Source organism: Natrix helvetica, assembly GCF_964273705.1.
Source record: "Natrix helvetica genome assembly, chromosome: 4".
NCBI classification, from domain to species: domain Eukaryota; kingdom Metazoa; phylum Chordata; class Lepidosauria; order Squamata; family Natricidae; genus Natrix; species Natrix helvetica.
The window spans coordinates 145,501,742-145,516,130 of record NC_138550.1 but is presented as its reverse complement, the minus strand read 5'-3'; the positions used below and the strand labels follow the sequence as shown (position 1 = coordinate 145,516,130).

The 14,389-nt window shown below is 34.9% G+C and overlaps 1 protein-coding gene across 1 annotated transcript in view; it reads right to left on the bottom strand.

Annotated features, from left to right (window-relative positions):
- Window positions 1-265: 265 nt before the first annotated feature.
- The window catches only part of SPAG1 (sperm associated antigen 1), a 31,520-nt gene continuing 17,396 nt past the window's right edge, over window positions 266-14,389 (bottom strand). Inside the window, exons 13-19 of the mRNA XM_081952581.1 lie at window positions 11,898-12,050; window positions 7,133-7,308; window positions 6,359-6,500; window positions 5,659-5,785; window positions 4,231-4,395; window positions 1,827-2,195; window positions 266-1,722 (exon numbers count right to left, since the gene is read on the bottom strand). Of these exons, the coding sequence (XP_081808707.1) occupies window positions 1,591-1,722; window positions 1,827-2,195; window positions 4,231-4,395; window positions 5,659-5,785; window positions 6,359-6,500; window positions 7,133-7,308; window positions 11,898-12,050 (1,264 nt within the window). The 3' untranslated portion in view covers window positions 266-1,590. The remainder of the gene's footprint in view (window positions 1,723-1,826; window positions 2,196-4,230; window positions 4,396-5,658; window positions 5,786-6,358; window positions 6,501-7,132; window positions 7,309-11,897; window positions 12,051-14,389) is intronic.

The following is a 14,389-nucleotide window of genomic DNA, read 5'->3' as shown; positions in this document are numbered from 1 at the left end:
ATTATGATGGTTCCCCTAAAACGGAGGTGGGGAGCTATGGCCCCTTTATGATTTGTGGACTTCAACTCCCAGAAGTCCTGAGCCAGCATGACTGGGTCAAGAATTCTGGGAGTTGAAGTTCACAAATCCTAAAAGGGCCATAGCTCCCCATCCCTGCCCTAAAAGATAAACTCCAAATTGAACTGGTACTATCAAATTAAATTGAACACAGTTTTGTGAAGCAAAGTTATATTTTAATCCTTAAACACCAAAACCAGTTTCTATGTTAGAGACCAAATGTTCACCTCAGGAACTGAATAACCAGTATCCTATAAAAATATTTTGGGGCACTCTGGAAAACCAAGCTGTTAACAAATAATAAAAATATGCCCAATATCTTTCTTTTAAAATATTTATTCATTACAAGTATTTTTATATCAATCAGCTCAATACCTTATTACAAAAACTCTTCAAGGGAAACAATTCAAGTGGATAATCTCTTAACATTTTTTTTACAGTTTCTAATCCAAGAAAACATTTAATTCAAAATAGCAGAAATAGTACTTATGTACTATTTCCTGTAATATAATTTGGATTGCATACTATTAATAAATTAGTTTCCAGTTTAAAATATAATAACTCTATTGCTTCAAAACATTTTTACACATTTTGCTTCATCTTTGCTGTCCTGTACTAAATCACTAGCTCAGAGAAATCTCCCTTTGTATATTCAATGGAAGCAATTCAGAGGAGATTCAAACATCTCCTGTTGCAACCAGCTGCTAAAAGGTTCACACACCTGTACACATTCAGAACCCTCCAGCATGTTAATTCTGTAAGAGTAAGGCAAGAAATGACTTGGGGTTTTCTTAAAAGCCATACTCAACGTAAGCCAGATGAATTTGGAGCACCAAGTGAAAGCAAAACTGAAGTTGAAATATACTGTAGCTTGGTATGCATAGTGTCCATACTTTTCCCAGCTGCAAAAACAAAGTGCTATCATTGGGTTATACTTTCATAGTCTTTCAACACATGCCCACTTAAAATAAGACTCACAATTCCTTATTTAATGGGGCTTATTCAAAGACATTTTCATTGCAGTGTCAATCACCATTTTTGAACAGTGGTTTTTCTTTAGAAAAACCCCCTACGCTAGAAGAAAACGAAATAAAAACAGCTGCATATAACCATTTGAACACTTTCCATATAAGCATTATTTGTTTAACATCCCTTCATAAAAGGAACATTTTAGACTATTTCCTTAGCCTTCTGGGATTGCGTCCTTGTGGCTCACGGTTCTCTTCCTTAAGGAAATACAGAGCATTTTTCATTCTTTTTCTTTCCTATCTAAATGAGTCGTTCAAGCCCCAGTTCTCCTCCTAATCTATTTGTTGATATAAGTGCAGGTGCCAAAGAGTAGGGAACATTCCCATAAATAAAATAATTGTAGAATAAAACATATACAAGGTGAGGGAGCTGATTATCAAAGTGTATGTAAAATATGCAGCATATTAAATAATCCAGCTAAAACTATTTGTTCTGACTTCCCTTGGTGTAAGATGGACATACACACTATGCATATTTGCATGGAGTACTTAAAAAAGAAACTATTTACAGTTCAAAGGTTTTCTTAAGATTCTCAAGATCATTCGAAGAAAATGGTTGGTCTTGCACGTTGGAAAGAGAAGCCAGTAGCTGCTGAACCTGTTCTATTTCATTCTTACCAAGAAGTGTCTGCACCACCTGAGCAAAAACAAGTATGTGCACTTAATTAGTACTTAAAATGACATTTACCTAAATACCAGTGTTATTTGAAAAATAATTTAGCCTGAAGACAATCTGCTCACCTTAAATCTTTCAGCTTTACTTAGGTAGAAAAGATGTTGGTATACCAGATTAGGGTTTTGACTGAACACATCTGACTGCAGAGCTTGAATAATGATGAGGAAAATATCTCCTTCTAATTTGTTGCTTAGTAGTACTGGCAAATCTTTTGGCTCAATCATTGCTAAGAGCTCTGCACAAGCAGCAATGTCCTTACTGGCATTCACGATGTTGATTATCTGCCCAAATTCATAGGCATTTGATGGCTTAGAAATGGTTAGCTTTTCTGAGCTATTCAATGGCATGGTTGTTCCAAGCTCTTCTTTAGCATTGCAAGGGTTTATTGCTGTATTTGAAGAACACGTCTCTGTATCGTCCTCTTGTTCATTTACCTTCACAAAAAAATAATCATGCATTTGGTCAGCCTTAATAAATACACACAAAGTTAAAAAAAATCATAATTACAAAAACCAGGAGTCAAGCCATAAGAACTTTTGCAACCACTTAAAAGACATTTAAATGTGTCTTTGGAGAAGTTTATTCATAACGATCATATTTTCATTTACTCCTTTCTAGATTATCTTCCAAAATGTTCCTGCTCATATATATAAAACTTGCAGCTGATCACAGAGAGGCTGATTGAGTTGTTCTCTAGTGCCCAATTCTCAGGGGATTGCTAATTTCATGGGAAAGTTTCCTATGATTTGTCCAAAGTGATTTGATTAGTAATCCATTATTTATAGTTCACTTTTCTCCAAAAATGTCAATCAAGGGGGCTAACAGTAATAACAATAAAAATACACAAATTAATTGAAAGCACAACTAAACTTTAAATATATATTATAGCATCCATAAAATACCAAACCAGAAAATCAGCTCAGCAGTTTTGTTGCAAAGTCCTGCTCAGAGGAATAGACAGCATTAGCAGAGATCAAAGTCTGGGTGAAATCATCAGAGGCCATCTATTGTTTTTCTCTGAAATAGTTTCTGTAAGGAACAAAATAAAAACCCCACCCATTTCTAAGATGTGAAATCTTGGGCAGATTGGCAAGTTAGAATATGATATTTCCAAAGGTCAGGCTCCCAATTCATAAAAAGCACCATCAGCTTTGAATCATGCCAGATCAGAAACAAACTAGTGGCTATTTTCATCACAGAGTATAAGCTGTTAATAATTGGCTCTAGTTAGGAGTTGAGCCTGCATTATATATAAACTGAAGTTTCCCAAGGTCTTGCATGCAGTATGTTAAAATAGTACAACTGGGATGTAAGCAGAATCTCTATATTGTGACTGAATCTTACATGCTCAGGAACAAACACACTAGTTTTAGTGGTGGGTGGTGGTGGTGTCCTGAACCACATTAAAAATTGGGTGCCTGGCAGTGGTGGGTTTCGACTCCTGTTGCAACCGGTATGCTGCAACGGGAGCCAGGCATGTACCATGGGCACGCGCACTGCACACGCATTTGCACACACTGCCTGCGATGCTCCAGCTGCTCGGTGGAGCATCGCGCAGGCACCGTATGCTGCGCGTGTGTGCGCAGATGGCCCATTTCCTTCAAATACAGGTAAGGAACAAGGGAGGGTGGGTGGGCCCTCCAAAACACCGTTCCGGTACGGTGGCTGCTGCTTCCAGCAGGCACCAATACGCGCGTATCGGGGCATACCGCCTGCAACCCACCACTGGTGCCCAAATCACAGACTCCCTAAGTAGGAAAGAGGTTTCAAGAGAAATACAACTTCCTCCAATAGAGGTAGAATCCTTCATGACCAGCTACACACAAATTGCAGTCCTCTTGTCCATTATTAATCTCAGCTATTGCAGTAAAATTTAGAATAGCCTCATTAATGTCAGGAAAAAAACATGGAGGTGGTTGTTGCCTTCATATGGGGCATAGCAAATCCAAAATTTATCAGTTTAAATATACATTAAACAATATCAGGGAAACAAAAGCAATGTATTATCCTGAGAGACTTCAAAGACCAATGCCTAATGTATTGAAGCGATATCTTCCAGCTCCACTTTTCTGAAATCAACTTGAAGGAGGGCAGTTTCTAACTTACATCTTAACAAGGTCATGCGTCAATGATTAGTGTTTCCATCCAGGGATGCCTTCCAGCTCTGTCCAGCTTTCTATCACTGACAATTTATTTTGGGGTTATTTCTCTATTGAAAAGTTGTATATCCCTCGTGGGAACTTTATTTTGCAGTGGACAATTTTAATCTGGCGTGTGACCAAAGTGGGGAAGATTAAACTATAAAAGTGGAGTTCAAACTGACTTCTATATTTCATACTGCCTATGCCTACAAAAAATCTCCAAACTGCCAAATGTATTTGGAGAATGTATCAGCTACAAATAAAGCTACAAATAAAATCTAGCAATTTAATCTAAAGCTTTTAAGCCTCTGTGGTTTTTCTTAAATACCTCTTGGATTTCAATTTTTTTCCTTTGCTTTGGCTGATTGTTGGCTGTAAATTCACGTCTAATTTTAAATAGTTGAGTTGCTTCATCCAATTCCTTCTGTGCTTCACCAATACTGGAATCAATTAGAAGAACTTTATTCAGATCTTCAATACTAGCTTCATAGTTCTGAAAGTTAGAAAAAACAAGCATTGGCTTAAATAAGAAATTGTTGGAAAAGTTATAATATTTACTTATAGTCAGAAAAATAACCTGGATTCTTACTTTCATGTTTTCTATTTTTCCCCAACATTTTCTAAATGTTACTATATTTATAGCTATTTGCTGGACTAATCTTTAATCCAGCAGGGATATTCTTATGTTCTTAAGGAATCCATTACTGTGGTGAGTGATATAAGCTTTTGGTCATCAAGGAGGAAGCTATGTTATCTTTGTTACCAAGACATCATGTAATTTACAAAAACATATATCAGCAAATATATAAAAAAGATTCATTTTATTTAAGATAAGGTCTTAACAATCATTCCAAAAGCAATATAGTCCTTCACTTATGACTATTCACTTAACAATGGTTTGAATTAACAGAAGTCTGCAAGGAAAAAAAAGTCATTTATGAACTGAACTCAAACTTATGGCTGTTGCCCTGCCCCCTTGGTGACAATTGCAATTTGGGCACTTGGCAACTGGTATGCATTTATCACTGATTATAGCATCCTACTGTCATGTGATTATGATTTGCTTTTTTTTTTTTTTTTTGCTAGTTTTGCCAGGAAAAAGTGCCATTAGCTAAGCTGGATTTGTATTTACAACCACGTGACTCAACATACAACCATAACAACTTATAACACAAATTCCATTCCCAGTTGTAGTCATAAGTTGAGAACTACATGTAGAGCAACACCTAAACATGTGAAATTATAAACAATTATTTCTCCAACTATCCCGTCACTATGCTCTCTTTCTTTGGCTTTTACATCCTGAGAATTATTATCTAGCATGCCTCTGTTTACACTCTAGTAGTTTCCTATGAATTCCAGGTGCTACAGTTGCAGGAGTTCTTCATTTATAAATCAGCTAAATGTATCTACTGCATTTTAGTTTCTACTGAACTCTAGCAGTTGCACCTATAATGGCTGTGCCCTCTTAAATCTGCCCTGCCAATGAAAGGGCAAGTCCTGGAGGTATTCGATGTTACCGGCTTTCCAATACTTCCTTAAAAATGTCTGCCATCTGGTTTATATTAAAATGTTTTTTATTATTTGGTTTACTCCAATTCAGCATTTTTCATTTTGACATCCTTAAGCCTTCAAGTTATGTCTACTTATTATATAATAATGTATATTTCATGCATCATTTGTATTTTCGTAGCCATTACACACATCTGATGGGTAATAGCTACAGGTTAATAGATACAATAGTCTTTGATCTTACCTCTAAACCTTTGTATGCTAGAGCTCTTCTATATAAAGCCTTGATATTAGAGCCATCAATCTGAAGAACATAATCACAATCCTTCTTGGCTTCTTCATACTTAAGTAGTTTCAAGAAACAAAGAGCCCTAGAACAGTACAATCAGAGACAAGAAAGCGTAAGATCATGTTGCAACACTCAAAACAGTTTGGTGCTTATGTTCCTTTTTTTTAATAGTCATTTGCCCAGCTGTGTAGAGCAGGGGCCTCCAACCTTGGCAACTTTAAGACTTGTGGACTTCAAAGTTGGCTGAGGAACACTTGGAGACCCCTGCTGTAGAGTATCTCCAGCTGAACAATTGATGGACCCAAATGCCATAGTGGTATCAATATACAGAGCTATAGTAATATGAATATACACTATTGCAACAGTGCAATATAACAGTGTATTATGTGGAGAATGAAGTCCATTCAATGGCTTTGGGCTAATTATTATCTCTTACTTCACTGACCTTATAAGGGATATTAAAATGGTAAAATGAATATTACTTGGAGCTCTTGCAGGAAATATAAATACAGTATCTACAACATGGGAATTATATTTCATTTACAAAAATGTTGATTACTACAAACAGTTTTTCTCCACTAAAACTAATGATAACTGCCTAACAAACTGAACAAAGCTGGCTAGGATTTGGATGCTGTATTAGATATCTTGTTACCTGTTAGTGTAGATAGCCTTTTCCTGTGAATTTAGCTTTATGCACTCGTTGTATTTCATTAACGCTTCTTCATATTTACCCTTTTTCACAAATTCATTTCCTTGATTCTTAAATAGCTTGAACTTCTCTTCTGCATTGTCACCTATTTGTCAATAAAGATAGATGCCCATTCATTGCCAGAAGAATATACCTATTCAGAAAGCAAGTTCAAATACTCACAGAACATTCTTTTAGTTATTAATTAAGAGAGTTTCCACATGCTCTTATCAGTGTGGCTAACATGATCTCACAAGACTTCTTTGCCACAAAAAAGTCAAAACTAAGCACCACACTTTTAAGATATATAAAACAGATGCACATAGCCACTTGTCCCAATGCTGCATGAGGAATGTAAAACAAGATATGAACTGAAGAATAGTGTATGGTCAATCCTTGAGGACTGCAGTAGTAAAACATTTATTTCCAATGAAGGAGATATGAAGGTGATCCCGAAAAACTCTAAATGTTGTTGCATTCACCAGCTTGCTTAATGTCTACTTCTAACTACTACAGCACTGGATTTTGTCGGCTCCAGGACATAGTCTTATTTTCTGAGATGCTCTTTTGTAGCATGAGAAGTTGTAGGGAAAGGAAAGGCTTAGGAATCCCTTAGCATAAACAATGAAATACTGCATAAACATCTCAGTGGATATGGAACCAATATCTCAAATATAATGTTTCCCCGTAATAGTTCACTAATGATTCTACTGGTATACTAAAACAATATGCACATACTAGGAGTCTGTGACAGTTGATTTCTGCAAGTATTTGCAGTTTTCCTTTGTTTTGACTCTGAAGTAAAGCTTTCTCCATCCCACCAGTGCAACTGAGCAGAACCTGGGACAACAGGTATTGGTGGTAACTTCTCCCTCCAATTTGGGCCATCCAGATCTATTAAGGTTCTCGTTATCCTAAAATAAAACAAGTTTGATTATATATAACAATATTTTTATTTAAAATACTCACAGCACTCAGTGCTACCTCAGATCTATGCATGTACACATTTTTATTGTCCAACCTTTATTTTGTTCAGATCAGTATTGGCCACTATCCTTAAGACGCTTAGTGTCTTATTTCTCACTAGGTGTGAAAATGTTAATAGTAATCTTTAAGAAACTCTAAAAACATCATAGGGCACCAATTAAAAAATCAACACATTAAACATATTGAGATATCTAGGCCACTTCAATTTAATTTAATTCTGTTTAATAAAGTCCAGAAACAAATACTTAGCAAGCTGAAAAAAAGAATTACCAGCAGGAGGAAGAGGAAGAGAAGGAAGCAGCTGAAATAAGGAGATGGGTTGCCAGGAAGAAAAGAGTGATAAGCAGTGAAGGGAAAAGTATAAATAGGATCTAGAAAGGGGGGAAAAGTCATTGGGTTAAGTATGACAGACAGAAACATTTTTAAATAACAAGCCAGAAACCAGAAGTACACCCATTCTTCATTTAGCAACCACTATTTGTAAATATGACAGCAATGTAAAAAAAAAATCATTTTCTGACCAATGCAGATTATTTACAACAAATTTTGTGTGCCCGACAACACCACACACCAAAATGAGAATAACACTGGTGTAGTTGTAGGAAAATATCTGAATGATTTAGAGCAACCAATGATCTTCAGAGGGCATCTATTTATCACATGTTCACATAGCCACCATTTTGTTTAATAACCTGGTTGTTGGAATGGAACTCAGTCAATAAACGAGTAGTTAGGCTATTCTGGACAATTCTGAAAGCATGTATATTGAAATGTAAAAATGAAAAAACTTGGAAATTGTAATTCATGTTTTTCACATTGTTCAGGTTGTATCATAATGCTAGGAGGTCTTACAGTAAATACTAAATTAAGCATTTTCTCAGTTTAAAGTTCAGTCTGAAATATTTTCAAAAGGTGATAATGTAGTAGCTCTCTCTTCCTGTATGTAGTCAATCATCAATTGTTTCATCATATTTAAGTCAAATGGTGATTTTAGTTGTGCATCTCAAGGCACAAGAGGTTGTACTCACTGAACAACCAGAACTAAGCCCAGAATCTAAAGTTATTTCAATGTAAATTAATTATTGGTGTTTGGAAATGCTGACTGGCATATTTCTTTATCTACCTAATCCTTAATAGCAAGGTGTAGATATTTTAAGTTAAAAAAGACAGAAAGATATATATTGATCATGGAAACAGTGGAAGCCACGTTCTAGTCAATTAAATCCCAAACATTCAATATGTGGAAATAAGGAAAAAACAATAATGTTCTGGATTTGCTTATAAAAATTTATTTTAATTTTTGGGGATGTGATATAATTGTCAACTCTGAAGCGAACCTGGTTGAATCCATCTTGTGCTGCCTCATAGTTGCCACCAAGCCTGAGAGGGGGAAGGGAGGGGGGAAGTAGCCAGCCCGGCTACAATCATAATAAAAAGTTTTCTTGTGAGAACCAAGGTCATTGTAACAGGTGGCTGTTGAAGGAGGAGAAGAACCTGTCATCCATCTTCATTGGGCAATGGGACTGGTGACACCTGGGAGGGGGGATTTTTACTGTTTTAATTAGAGGAAAACCACAGGAGTTGGTTTTCACTGGCTGTGCCGATATGATGTATCCAATAAACATGTTCTTTGAGGAATCTACCTGCCTCGGAGTTCTGCTTTCAATGGGTGTCTTACTCGGAACGCTGACAATAATATCGATACAACTTCGTTGATTCGTGTATGGCAAAAAAAAAGTAATCTTCTATCTAGTGTGGCAAATGTAAATCCTTTAAATATGACTACTCACATTGAAATAATAATATATAATATCAATGTATTGATTATTTATGTTCTGCACATTATGCTAAAGGACAGGAATACTAATTCAACAAATAGAAAATTTACATATCAGTTAAATATGTAATAAATACATCAAATATAACTTGCCAGGCCATTCTTTTGCTTTGCTTCTCCTACCAAATAGCCATGCAAAAATAGTCTGCACACATCCCTTCCTCTCCTCCACCCAATATCACTTTGCATCTGTTATGAGTTATTCACATTGCCTTTAGGAGGAAAAATAGGGAATTGAGATCAGATGCCATAGGATAGCAAATATGATACTTCCCCCCCCCCTTGGTCTAAAAAGCAGATTGATGTTTGTTTGTAACAACAGAAAGCAAAACAAAAATCCAAGCGCTATCTGTCCACTTATTGTGGCCCAAGATTCAAAGGCTGGGAACCCAGGTGAGAAAAGCTTTCCACTCTACTAAGCAATAGTATCAGAATCACATGAATCCTGTTACAAAAAAAAATCAAATGTAAAAGTACTTTCACCCACATTTACATTACTAAGACAGCAAAAATAACACACCTAAAACATGAATTCAGGGGAAAAAAATCAGAATTCTGACTATTCACCAACTGATGTTTTCAAAAACCCCAGCAAAGGAGGTTACAATAATTCAATTGGATGTGATTAGCATTTGTCTAACACTGGATACACCCACATATTCCAGAAAGACTGGCTGGCACATCTACCTGAGCTGTTAAACATTTTAGCTGCAAGCACCTTGAGATATTTAAGAGTAATGCTGAGGAGCACTTCCCGGCTGTTTACAGGTTTGCTGAGAGAAGTGCCACCTCACACAAAGCAGGCATTTCATTACAGATTAGTTTTTCTACAGCTAGTATTCATTATCTTGTTTGGATTACGTTGCTACCAAATGGCAACAGATCAGGACTACTATAGTCTCTGCAGGTCCCTTATACGAATATGGAGAATGGATATCATTGGGATTTTGTGACACGCAGATCCAATTTGCTGGATGATTACTTCAGGCTGTTCTATAGTGATACTAAGTAAAATGGAGAATAACTTCATTAACCAATAATTGTGAAGCTGAAAAGCAGGCTACTGATACTATCTGCAGAATCTGTTTCAAGTGTTACTACACAATTGTTTTCCCATCCTATCTCAGCTAGACAGAACAATGTGATCATCAATAGTATCAAAAGTCACCTAGAGACTCCATAGAATCACTGGAGCCATGATCCCCTCTAGTTCCTAATGTAAGTCATCCACCAGGGAAAAGTAGACTATCTCTGACTCAGAATCAGACTGGAAATTAAAAGACTGAGATTATTTTATTTGATACTTAAGTCCTTAATAATACCGATTATCTGTATCACCCAGGAATACCTGGGTAATATATTCTTATATCAAACCTTTACTATTTGTGGTAAACTCACTTTAAGCCAAAAATGGTCCAAATTGGTAGTCTACAGATGGCCTTTAAGTAAAGTCTCAACGTAGTATTATGCTTTTCTACTTACTTTTTGATATATCTAACAAGCTTTTACACTTCTAGTTCTCTGAATTGGGAAGGACGGAAAAGACTGCCTTATATCTCTACATACTTTCTTAAACTGACATGAACTAAAAAAAATCTCAAGATATAAAGAGAATGATTCAGAAATTTCTGTAATTACAACATAATCCATCGAGGGTTTTATAAAACTACTATATTTTCATCTGCTTTTCCGAGTCAGAATGCTAGAATTCTCATCAGTTACAATAGCTCTACAGGTCAATACTACCATTGAGAAGACTGTGGTATAATGTGTTGCCATCCCAATCACTATAGACTATTACCATAAAAATGCTTCTCTGTCATATTATAGAATCTGTTTCATGAGAATATATAGCAATAGCACTTAGACTTACATAGCACTTCACAGTGCTTTACATCCTTCTCTACACGGTTTACAGAGTCAGCCTATTGCCCCTAACAATTGGGTCCTCATTTTATCCACCTTGGAAGGATGGAAAGCTGAGTCAACCTTGAGTCTGGTGAGATTTGAACTGCCAAATTGCAGGCAGCAGAAGTAGCTTGCAATACTACATTCCAACCACTGCGCCATCAAGGCTCTTACACTTAAGAGTCAAGATTACTGGTAGACATGGAATTTGATAAATAGCATCAGAGGCTACTGCAATTCTGATTGTCTATTCCCGAATACTAGATTACTATTGATGCCAAAGAGGATATTATAGCACACAAAATAAGATGCTAAATAACAAAAGCAATGTTCTCCCACTGGCTTGATGATACACAAATGTATATACATCACGATTATACAATATTTACTGATTCAACTGGCTACAACATTTCTCTTTTTATTACCAGATGTTCAGAAACTGCAAGTAATGCTCCTTGGCTAACCTTTTGCAGATCAAGATGCATTAATATGTCAGTATATAGATGGATAGGCATTCCCAGTTTTGTGTAAAATCAATTGCTAAGTACTTGAATAACAACATCTAATAGTATCATTGCCCAAGGTCACAGTATTTGAGTAGGCACCCTTATAAATTTCAAAAAAAAATGTAAAAGCAAAATATGTCAGGACAGCTATATTAAAAAGAAAGAAACCATATCATTATAGTGAGAGTAATTATTTTAAAAATGTGTGTATATAACATAGTCTAAAGTGCTCTGTACTGTTCTTTTAAATGTCATAAATATTTACCTGTTAACACTGTCATTTGCAACCTGGATTCCACTATCTATTTGCAATAAAGTTTTATAATCCACATATGCCTGTTGGTATCGTTCCATTGACTCATAGGCCATTGCTCGACGTAGAAGAGGCTTAATAGAATATGGATGAAGTTCCAAAGCACTAAAGAACAAATGTTGAAATTATTACATGCAAGGATAAAAAATAAAACATTTTGGAAAGATGCAGTTTAAACTTTTTTTAAACATTAATTTCATCTTAATGAAAAGATTCTAATGAAATAAATTTTAGGAGGGAGGATGGATAAACATAATGATTTACCAGTTTGTGTTATTACCATTTCACACTATATTCTTATTGAAATTTGTTGTGCTCTATTCACAAGACAAAAACTGTTCTATGCAGAACTGCCTATGCTCGTTTCAGTTATTAAAGTTCTGCAGCAACGATTTCTTCTTAAAATTAAAATTACCAATCAAGTCCATTAAAAAAGTTTGAAGAATGGGCTGTCTGTAGAAAGAAACAGCTTCAATATTGTAATAAACATCTTACAGAAAGTAAAGCTTAGGAATTCGAAGCAGATGAATTAACTCAAACCTCTATAGGATAAATGTTCTTTTAAAAGTATTTTGGCCAAGTCATTTAGATTTTCTAAAGTTAAATTCTTTATGATTATCACGTGACATGAAAATTATACTAATTGAAATTCTAGTCTGTGTTGGAAAGCACATAAAGAAGCTAACACCTTTGGTTGGAAATGCCCCTTTCTGGCCCCATTCTGGCTAAAAGTTAGAAAGACTGGACAATAGATGTTCAGCTTGTTAATGCTAATCTAGCTTTATTTCCTAGGACTTATTAAATGATACAACACAGGAAATTAATTCTTTATTGCTTGCTTCCAGAGTTTCTTATAATGATACATTGGAAAATTAAAGTAGGAAATTGCATGGCTGAAAAATTCACACTGCAGCAAAGAGCCTTTAAGAATCCTTTAATTAAAGATTTTGGATTCACACCTGTTTTTTCCTGTTTTAGTTACATCAGCAAAGTTGTTCTTAATAGATTACTTCACCTTTTTGGATATAACATGCCAAATATCTAAACTTACAAATATAACAAGATTACAAAAGTACTCTTTCCCAAATTATATTTTTCTTTTTCTTTTGTTTATTTTCCATCTTTTATATTTTCTTTTTTTTTTTGTTTCTTTATTTTCAACATTTTCTTAATTGCTGAATGATTAAATTAAATGTCCAATATATCCATAAGGGCATTAGCATATATTTTAAAATAAAGCATATGATCGGGATAACATTACTGTGACTGCATTTGCACAGCACAAACAAGAATTCACATATTCTAGTTCTATTACTCGGCTCTGTTTATGAATGATATAACAAAGCACTAAAAGTTTTCATCTTAGCAGGCCTGTTGCCCTTAATAATATATGATAGAGTGTATGTAGATGCATTACTAGGTATAAAAATATATTAGATCTAGACTTAGGCTTACTAAAGGAAAACTTATAGAAATGACTGGAATATAAATTATAGCCCCTTATTTGCAACTAACTGCAATGGATCCACTCTAAGAATGACTAAATTGGGATCCAATTTATAAAATGTTGCAATCTGCTTTAAAAAATTGATATATGGAACTCTGACATGACAAATCTGTTTTCAAATGATTTTTTTCTCTAAAGATCAGCCCAAACAGTTCAGCATCCAAATAATTATTTGTTTTGTTCCATGTAGAATTTTTGGGATCATATTGTAGCACAGTAAATCAGTATTAATCCCAAAACAATATCCTACCTTACATATTTTACTTTACTATATAATATTACTACATTACATTATCAGTTTCTTTATAGAATACCATAGTATTCTGTATGTAGTTTGTTGATTATACATCTTTTAAGTATGTATAACAATATTACACATTTGCCATCTAGTATTTTTGTAGCTAATCAAAAAACTGAATATTTTTGTCTTTTTTATGTATGTCTACCTCCTAGATCTGATTCATTAGGCAACAATTAAGAACACAAAAACGGAAGACTTTTTAAAAATAGCAGGAACATTGCAGGATATTCGACATAGAGGAAATGTTAATGGCAATATCTTTCAAAAACAGACTTCATGGTTGCGTTAGTGTGTCAAGAAACATTTCTACATAATTTGCAACTGTGTTGTAATTATGATACAACTCTTTGTAGATGCCCCGTACATGATTGCAGGTTTAAATATGAAACAGGAAATTCATGCATAAATACCCATCCAAATTCTATAATGAACTTCCTTTAACACTAAAACCTTTCAGGCATTGTGATGCAATTTGGAAGAAATATTAACTAGCTTATTCATCATCTTCTTTCCTTTGCCTTACAAAAAGTTAGATGCAATAAATTCCAATGGAATGTGTGATAGCATTAATCCAGGCTACACCTTTCAATTTATTAAAAAAATTATCAGAGTAAAAATCTAGTTCAAGTATGTTGT